The following is a 9,969-nucleotide window of genomic DNA, read 5'->3' as shown; positions in this document are numbered from 1 at the left end:
CCACTTTCCCTGTTTGCACAGAACTGGCCACAGTGAGATGTTGCTTTGCTTCCTTCTTAAGGACAGATCTAGAAAGTGGTAACAAAAGTTGAAACTCATTCGGCATAATTTTTTATCAAATTTGGTTTTGCATCTGTGGAAAAAGAGAACATTTTTGGTCAGTTTTTGTTTTGTTTTGTGTTTGTTTGGTTTTTAATTGGCATTGAAAAATAAGATTGCACATTTCCCCCCAAATTGAAAAATTTCAAATCAAACGTATGGATGACGTTGTTGGACTCTAGGAGATTGTAGCTCTTGAATACAGGTTTACAAGGTCACAGAAAGGACCTAGTGTAGTTGGAAAACTCATCAGAGAAGGAAGCATGAAGGTCACACAGTGCATGCACTGTTTTGCTTTTGACTGCTGGGTTCTTTGCTATGAAACATGTTTTTGGTGAACTTAATTCTCCAGTCAATGCAGGATGACCTGAGCTTTGCCAGTAACCTAAACAACAGCAAGATGGGAAAGGAGTGGTATGTTAACATCAGAAGGGTCTATGGTGGTTGGAGGTAGGAAGGAGACTTGCAAGACACAAGGAAGAAAACACAAAGAGAGGAAATAGGGATGAAATGAGACAAATAGAAAGCAAGGCAAAGCGGAAAGAACAAAATGAGAGATGGGGAAAGTAGCAAATAAGCTGGAGAAACAGGGAAGCCTAGAAACAGCTTTATAATTGGGCCAAAGCAGGTAGTTGTTTATCCCCAAAAGACTTCTGAATTTCAGCAACTTACAGATCAAAGACTTCCCAAGTCAGAGAATGTGTTATATTTTATAGACAATTTTTTTTCATGAATTTGTCTACTCTGTCCTTAAAAATTTAAAGCATCTGTGGGATTTTGTAGCCAAGTCCCATAGTTTAACTTTACACCATGACACTACCTACTTCTCTTTGTTGTTTTGAACCTGTCACCAGTTGGTTCATCTGGAACCCCTACATCTTATATTGAAGAAATGGCAAAGCAAGTAGTTCCTGTCCAACTTCTGCAATAACTTTTTATAGACCTCTAGCTAACTTTTTTAAGTAGGCCATCAACTGTACACAGAGTTGAAGATGGAGGCACAGCACAAACATTAGTGGTGACATAATTATGTTCTCTCTCTGTCCTGCCAGTTGCTGGCAAAGTCCTGCAGGTTGGATCATGAGATTCACCAGTGGCTGCTGTTACGAAGATCATCACTCTATGTTGTGATGGAGTATCTGTCCCAGGCCTTGCTGACACAATGGTCACTGATAGCTGTTTACTGCTCAGAATGCTTTTTAGTCTTGGTCTGACTTGGAATTGGGAATCTATCAAAAGGACTGTCATTTCAGCCATAGCAACTTCCTAGTAACATGTATGTAGTCAGATGTTAGAAAGAGGAGGGCAGTCTTAGGACTTGAGGACTTTCAGAAATGTTTTCAAAGATGGTCTTGATTTGCTAGCTATATCTGTATTTGTCTACAGATAACCTCCTAGTCCAGGACTCAAAAGTAGGTTTAATGGGTTCATTCCATACATTTGAAATTCGGGAAAGGAACAGTACAATCTCACTGCACACACACAAGTTGATCCCAAAATAACTATGACCTACCAATGCAATCACAAAAACAAGGCACTGAGAGGCCTTGGGAGCAATGTCCCTAGCAGAGTTTGGAAGGGATTAATAAAATTGTCCTTGGTGCTGACAAGATATCCTCCAGAACACTGCATGCCATTCTGGTCATCTCTGTTGAAGAGAAATAAATAAAAATGAAACTGGATCAGAAAGTAATTGTTGAGATGAGGGAGAGAGCAAAGTTAGGGGAGCTCATCTAGCTTAGCATAGTCAAACAACAGCTAAGGGGGACATTTTTGCCTGTAAGCGCACAAAGAGTAAAAAGGGTAAAGAGTGGGAGCTATTTAAGGCCAATGCTGGCACAAGAATAAATGGATTTAAACCAGTCATAAATATATATTTAGCAAGAAAATCAGAAGAAGGTTCTGGGAACAGCTTCCCAGTGGGAATAATGGTGGCAGAAGAGCTTAAGATGAAACCTGATACATTTATGAAAGGATATATATATGCCATATGCAAAGGCCGAATGGCTGCAGCAACCCAAGAAATCCCTCCACCTTATGCTCCAGTTTATTTTGAGCCCTTACAGGCAAAGAGTAGCATTTCACCCTCCCATTCCTCTTCCTGCTCCAGCCATCTGCAGTCGGTCTTCAGCACCTCTCTTAAAAGCTGTTTAAAGATTGGACACCAAACTTATCTTGCACTTCTGAATTCTGTTTTGCTGTTCCTCAGAAAGGAAAAGTTTAGTAAAGCATTGCCTAATTTATATATGCATAAATTTGTATTTAATAAATCTTCTTATACATGTAAAGAACTATGTTTCATCCAGATTTTCTTACTTCCAGACTTGCTTAGAAACCAACTTGCCACAGCATGCAACTAATATGCAAGCTCTGTCTTTCTCCAGGTTGCCCTGCTCAAACGTATTTGATAGCCATTCTCTGGGCAATGCAACTACTAAACAAACCATGGGAGATATCCCACTCTTGTTCCTGCAAGGGACACCTTCATTGTGGTCCAATGGGTCTAGCAAGTTAAAAAGTGTCTTCAGCAAGGTGTCTTTCCCTGCCAGCCTCAAAAATATTTGAGGTGGACTTACGAATTAAACTCAGAATCTGTCATTTGGGGAAATACCAGCCTGGCTACATCATCTAATTTTCATGGAGAAAAATTAAAAAGGGATGTATGGGTTCTCCTCTTCCTGTCAGGATGGTCCTTTCCATGATGTCTCTTTTCTAGCAGTATAAGAAATGGTTTTATTTAGCTTTTGGTTTTGTTCCTTGCAGATTTTTGGAGATGCCCAGCACCCCTACATATAACAAATGCCTTTTCACTCCCTTGAAATAGGCTTCTTCCAAAGGTATGTTATCTTTGACCTCACATTACTTGCTGTCCAGCTGTCCAATATGAAAATGACATGAAGATTTTTCATTAATACTTTCTTGAGGAAGGCAAATTTATAAATGTATTTGCCTAGTAACCCTGTTTCTTCAAATGTAATGCCTGGCTAGCTCTTTCCTGATCCCTTAGCAGCTGAGGCAGATGCTAATCTCTAGCAGATTTCATTCCTGATGCTTTACAAAAGTCATACATGTCAAACTGCCTTAAAATCTTGTTTTGTGTTACCTCCATAGGCTAACATTTCACCTGTCTGCACACAAAAGGAAAACAATCACAACAACCCTCACAATCTGCGTACCAAATAATGAGAAAGATAGAAACTGGCAACTGAGACTGCAGTCAGTGTTCATAGTCAGTTCAGGCTGCCACAGACTACCTGATGGTCTTTTTCCTGCAAATCACTAACACCAGCAATGTCCAAAACTTAAAGAAGTTTTCTGCATAGAGTGCAAAGAACTCTGTACAATGGGATTGATTTGCTAAAGTTCTGAAGGAATTTAAAGGTTGATTTTGAGATTTAGAGACAGTGCATTTTCCCATCAGGGTAACTGCCATTTATAGGGCTAAAAGGGGGGACAGAAAGCTCCACGAAAACAGCATGACCACGACCGGTGAGCCAGTCGCCGTGATCCAGTGCGGCACTTCATCTAACTACCCCCGTGCTCGGCCGCCGGCAGAACGTGCTGGCAGCGAGAACAGCGGGTGGCCCTCCCCCGGCCCTCTTCCTGCCCCAGGACCTGGGCGACTGCAGGGGGCAGTAGGTGCTCACGATCGGAGGAAGGGCAGCGGCTCCCCGCCAGCCGGGTCACTCAGTTTTACGCTAAGCCCCACAACGGCGGCCCGGGGGCGGGGAGAGAGAACGAGGCCCCTGGCGATGGACAGAGCTTCCCCTGCCCCCATCTCCCCGCGGGCCTCGGGGTCGCACCGTGCCCGTTCCGCTTCCCAGGAGCCAGTTACATAAGTCAGCTACAGCCGGCCCGGGCACCTCACAGGGCGGCGGCAGCAGCCGTGGCACCTACCCGCCCTACGGGGCCACCTAACCGAGTAAAGGGTAGGAAGGGAGAAATCCCCGTCCTCTCGCCCGCCGCAGGCCCCGAACGCCGGTAGGCCACGGGAGCGCAAAGAGCAGGAAGCGGCCCAGCTCCCGCGGGCCGAGCCGGTGCCGGCAGAGAACACAAGCTGGGCCGAGATACTCCCGCTCTGCACCTCACCTCACAGCCCTACCCAGCCACTTCCGCCCGCGGGGGGAGGGGCCGCAACGAGCGCAGAGCAGCGCACCATCCACGTGACCTGTCGCAGCACTGCCGCCTGGCGCGGTGACCGTGGCTTCTCCTCCCGGAGGCCGTATCCCTCCGCCCGCCGGCCCACCGTTCCCACAGGGAAGCGGGAGCAGCGGGTGTGGAGAGGTGAGGGGCGGGAGGAGCGGTGGGTGGCACCGAAGGAGGCGGAAAGGTGGCGGGGTAAGGTGGTGGCTGGCCGGTTCGTGGGGGACTACTTTCTCGATCCGGCGGAGGCGGCCGAGGGGGCGGGGCGGGGCTGACTCCCCTCTCGGAAGCTGCAGCCATGATGGGAGTCTAACGCTGGCGCGGCGCTGCTGGGCGCGGAGGAGGCCGGGGGGATGAGCCAGGCCGCTCTGCTGGTTCTTACGCCCTGAGGAGCCGCCGCTGCTGCCGCCGGCCCGCTGCGGAGCGCCCACCCGGCGGCGCGGCCCCACCGCGCGGCTCCGGGCCCGCAGCCGCTACCGCCGCCCCGGGCGGGGAGCGGAGCGGGGCGGAGCGGGGCCGGGCCGGGGGGGCGCCCCGCGCCGCTGTCACCATTGCTGGGGCCCGGAGCGCCGGAGAGCTGCTCTCTCCGCCTCCACCTCGCTCGCCTCAAAGACGGCGGCGGCGGCGGCACCCTCAGGGACTTGGCCCGGCTCCGGACCTTCTCTGCTCGCCCGCCGCCGCCGCCGCTACTGCTGCTGCTCCCGCCCCGCTCGGCGCAGCGGCGGCAGGAGGAGGAGGAGGAGGGGGCAGCCGCCGGGAGCCGCCGCCGCCGCGGAGGGAGGCGGGCCCGCCTGGGGCTGAGGCTCCGGCGCAGCAGGCCCCACGCCCGGGGCCGCGCGGCGGCCGCCGGTCCACCGCTGCTTCCCGGTCCCGCGCCCCGCCGCCTCTCGGCCCCTGCACGCAGTCCCGAAGCGGCCCCCGGCTGCCAGACATGACCGCCATCATCAAAGAGATCGTCAGCAGGAACAAAAGGCGATACCAGGAGGATGGCTTCGACCTGGATCTGACCTGTATCCTCCCGCCGGGAACGGTGCACGGCACCGGGCGCTGCACGTACAGCTATTGCATCAGACCTGCGCGGTGGTTACCTAACGCGCTTCCCGGTGCCGCTTCGCCGGGAGGCCGGTGGTTGCTGCCGGGGCTCGCCCGGGCCGCCGCGCCCTCCCCCGCTGCCGCGCCGCCTCGGCCTCCTTTTGTCAGGACGGCCGTCGAGCCGGGGCCCGGCAGCCGGGCAGATTAACGGGAGCTCCGTGGAGGCGAGGATTAACGTTAGCACTTCTTGGCGGTTGCAGTCGGCCAACCTGCCTGCTGGCTTGCCTGCTGTCACCCCGTGTCGCGGAGGTGCTGTCCTCCCCCTGGCCTGGGGAGCCCATGTCTGCTCTGGAGCAACGCGAGTCTGCTGCTTACCTTTGGTTGTGTTGGTTTTTCTGACACACATAGCAAATGTGTCTGTCCTGTCGTGACTCATGTCTAGAGTACTTTTTAAAATATTTTTTTATTATTATTTAGTAGCAGCTTCTGAATTGCAGATGTCATGGCAGGTCTGTCACTTGGGTTGCTTCAGTCTTCGTGGTGGGAGAGGTGAAGCTAGTGTCCTCTGCTCTGATTTTCATATCTTCAGTAAGGCAGAGTTTGTGCTGTGTTGCCATATGATGCGGCAAGGTTCTCGATGACAAGAGGTGGCAATCACTTCTTCCAGATTAAAAAAATACCTCTTTCCCAAATGCAATGCATGAACTGCGCTTCCGCATAATCTCAGATACAGTAAACACGAGGATGTGTTACAAATGAGAGCACGTTGGGTCTCATTGGGGAGGACTGTTGAGGAGTGTAATTCTCAAATATGTAATTAGTATGCAGTTATGACTAATGAGTCAAACCATAGAGAAGCATTGCTAGTGTATAGCTTTGGTGGCCTTTCAAACAGATGTTCTGTAGCAGTGACAGATGTTTAGCTTTGAATGCTTTGCAGTTATGTAGGGGCTGTGGCGTGGGCATAGTCTATTTTTGGTGGAGAAGGATCATCACTGAGAAGTGAGGTTCTTGCGCCACAGCCTGAAAGTTGGGACTGTCCTAGGAAAAATGAATATTGATAGTAATAGTCAGAGCTAGACTTGCCCCATAGGAAGAGTGCTTTCTATTCTGCAACAGGGTGAGGATAAAATCTGTTGGGTTTTGGAGCAATTACATTTGTGTCATGTCAAGTGCTACAAATAAATCCAAATCCTAGGCAGCATCAAAACCAGTAACAGCTGTAACTAGTACAGAACTTGTGCTGTTGCACTGAGCATTTGCCTAAAATTTTAGTGGCTTTAAACTGACCTGGAACATTCTTGACTTTAGCAGGTAGCTGCTGAGTTTTTAGTTAAAAAGCAGCAGCTCTAGTACGTAATTCCTGTGTTCTGTTCATGGTGCTGACAAAATACAACTTTGAGCTTGCATTTTTAAATGGTTACACTTGGTCATTTTGTTGACCTACAACTAGGACAGTTGTAACACTGCCATAGGCCAGCACAGCACTTACTGCTTGACTTAATGGCAGAAGTCTTGAGTTAGATTTTTTTTTTTGATTCTCTGAGAGATGGGTTTGCCAGGAATTTTGAGGTTATGAGAAGAGTTAAGTGGTGGCAAAATTACGAGGTTTTGGCTTCACAGTTGAAAAAATTGGTGTTTCAGTTATCTTTGCCCAGATGTGTCATTGGTAGGGAGAGCTTTTATTTTTACCAAACCAGATCTTTTTAACTAGTCGTTTGCTCCCAGCAACAAAACTGGTGAATGTTGAACCTTGACATTCTTGCTCAAGGTTGCTAATGATATGCCAAATGGAGTTTATTGCTTATTTTTTACTTTTTCACTTGATAACTTTATTCTTACCATTTTGCATTAGAAGTAGGCCACTGAACGCTGGGTTTAAGCTAGTTTTTTTTAGAAGGAGCAGCTAGCTGAAATTTTGTCATGAAATTTATGTAAGAGGTGTGGTTTTTTGTGATTGCAGAAATCGCTGGAAGAAGCTTGTACTGAGTCTTTCTTTTTTTTGTCTTGTAGCTGCACATTTTGAACAGATAATTAATGAATAAAGACTGCTGCCTGCATAGTATAATGGCTTTGCTTAAAGGCTGATGTTGCTGTGGAAGTGAAAGAGTACTCTTCTTTTTTTTTTTTTTTTTTTTTTTTAAATCACTTTTTGCAGGCTTTTTAGAGATACTCTTTTTGTAGGGCTTTGGTGGAGTTGTTGCTCATTGTACCTGATGGCTGGGAAGTAATCTCTTTACTTTACACATGTAGAAGGGAGGACCAAGCTGGGAGTTATCTCTTCAACCATGCAACCTTAGATGAAGAAAGAGAAGGCTTGCTTGGGAAGGTATGTGGTGTGTGGTAAGAGCTTCGATAGTTTTAAGTTCTCAGAAGTACTTCTTAATGTGTGCTGGAGTTTAAAATTTTGAGACCAAACAAGCTACCATCTGCTTTTCTGCTGCTGGTTAGCTTTGCTTCCATGTGCACCCATATCTTTAGGAGTGTCTTCTATTACAGATTACTGGTTATTTCAGGATAGTTGCTTCTGTCAAGCTAAAAGAGAAAGCCTCACATGAGCTGGGTAACCCAGTGATTGGGCTTTTAGGCAGGATATAGGAAATAGAGATGTGAATGCCTCCTGCAGTAAATATTTCTTTACAAGTAATTCAGTGGTGGTGGCTCCAAAATACTCAATAGGTGGTGATTGCTACCCTACCTTTAGGAGGTGAGGAATAAAATGAATCTACAGTGGGTCCAGGTGAGGTGCCTGATGTCCATCCTATATTCTATGGTCTTTTACACGTATTTGAGGGAGTGTTTGTGTCTTGGTTTCCTAGGTAGGCAAAGAGTTGTAATCTTTGTATTTTGGTAATGGCAGATTCTCCCAGGGCATTGCAGGGAACACTGGAGTACCAAAAGGTGGGCTGGGCTAGGCACTGGAGTGCCAAAGTCCCCTTCGAGGACCTCTTTTTTGATTTGTTTTCTTTTTTTTTTTTTCTCTCCTCTGTTGGCTGTGCCAAATCCTTTAAACTGGTGCTGATGAATCTGTCCTACAGTACATCACGCTTAGGGCTCGGTTCCTGATGAGTTGGTTAAGAATTTTTCCTGTGTGGATAATGTAGGCTTTTAGGAAAGGGAAATAGTAACTTTTAAAAATCAGTAGCTTTATGTACACAATATGAGAATAGTCTTATGTGCTAATTATGAAATAAGTGTATTTAGCATTGACATTTCTTTCCATCTAGTCAAATGTTCTAATCTCCCTGAATAATCTTTTGACCCTGTTGGAAAAAGTATTTTGAAATTAGAAGAGGAAAGGGTTTTACAGATGAAGACATTAAATCAGGCTTATAATACTGCAGATAATTGTATTTACTCCTGATTTATTTGGGTTTCTATTTAATTTCTGTAGTACTGGATACCTTTTGGAAAGTTTGGATTAATGGCTTTCTTATAGGGTGATTGCATTTCTTCATGATGCAATGACCAATATATTTTCTGACACACAATATTCTTTGGTATTTCCAAAATTGTGTGGCTTGGTTGTTGACCGTTTTACTGTAGAGAACAGTGGAAAGAGAACACTTGCATGCAGGTCTTGCACATTGCATTGATTGCCTGTGACTTAAGAGGCCCATGCATAACTGAATTTAGCAAGTGCCTTAACTATTTAAGACTAAAGTGGAAAAAATGGTGTAACTGCTTCTTGTGCCCGTGGTTACACTGTCTTGTATTTCCAGGCCTTCCTTTATGTGTGAAAATGACCATCTAGCCTGAGCATAGGGTGAAGCATGCCAACCATGATGCTTAATTGAAGCATATGTAGCTCATGACCCACATAGTCGTGTAAACTGCAACAGTATTCAGTAAAGGCTGGATGTTGGGTGCAGTTTATTTACAAGATGTAGTTTGTCTCATAATAAAAGACAGAGAATGCTAAAATCGCAAGTGGGAGCTTCTTAGGATATCCTACTGCTTTATGCTATTTGCAGTCCTAAAGCTGTTTTCATTTTTAATGAAATTTTAAATTACGTGACTTCACTCAAAATGGCTCAGTTTCCAGGAAAAAATGAATTAGTGGCATGAGGTACATACTGTGTTTAAAAATAGAGCCCAAGTTGGAAATGCTATTCATTTAAAATATTTGGTCTCATTTTAAAATTGAAGTTTGTCAAATGCTTTGTAACAAGTTTTTCATGCACACAAGTCCAGTAAGGGCTGGTAAGGTTTTAGTAGAAACCAACTGGCAGTGCATTTTATTGGTGGAAAAGTATTTCTTTGTTCCAGACGAAGCCATGTTACTTAGCAGTGTTAAGAGCCTGACAGACTCATTTTGCCTCTGGAGCCTGGGATGATCTTGGGTTTTGGTCAAGAAGATTCATGCGAGTTTTGCTCTGAATTTCTAAGTCTGTTTGAATAGACAGCAGGAAAATGGTACTGGCTGGGGACTTCTCGGGGTTTGATTCAGTTACCTGCTTACATCCTGTAGAGGATGTATTTATTTGATCCTGGGAAAATTCATCTTTCTGCACTTAGCAAGGATACAGGTTTTTGTAATTGTCCAGATGGAGAAGGCAAGGTAGTGGTAGATGCAATTGTATTCACGCATTATTCTCTTCTGGGGTTAGAGATGTGCTCACATTGCCTTACAACCTAAAGAGGAAAAAAAAAAAAAAATCCTCTTAATACATTGTCTTAGTGTATGGGTACTTG

The 9,969-nt window shown here is 46.3% G+C and overlaps 1 protein-coding gene across 3 annotated transcripts in view; it reads left to right on the top strand.

Moving 5' to 3' along the window:
- The first annotated feature begins 4,555 nt into the window (after positions 1 to 4,555).
- The window catches only part of PTEN (phosphatase and tensin homolog), a 49,403-nt gene continuing 43,989 nt past the window's right edge, over positions 4,556 to 9,969 (top strand). For 2 of the 3 annotated variants that reach the window (XM_080621853.1, XM_080621852.1), the window contains exon 1: positions 5,485 to 7,603. In XM_080621853.1, coding sequence (XP_080477979.1) covers positions 7,575 to 7,603 — 29 coding nt within the window. In that variant the 5' untranslated portion in view covers positions 5,485 to 7,574. Of the gene's footprint in view, positions 5,253 to 5,484; positions 7,604 to 9,969 lie in introns of those variants that run through there. The other variant, XM_080621851.1, reaches the window with a different exon arrangement.

The sequence above is a fragment of the Psittacula echo genome (genome assembly GCF_963264785.1).
Source record: "Psittacula echo genome assembly, chromosome: 6".
In the NCBI taxonomy this organism is placed as follows: Eukaryota; Metazoa; Chordata; class Aves; order Psittaciformes; family Psittacidae; genus Psittacula; species Psittacula echo.
This window is presented reverse-complemented; position numbering and strand designations above follow the sequence as displayed.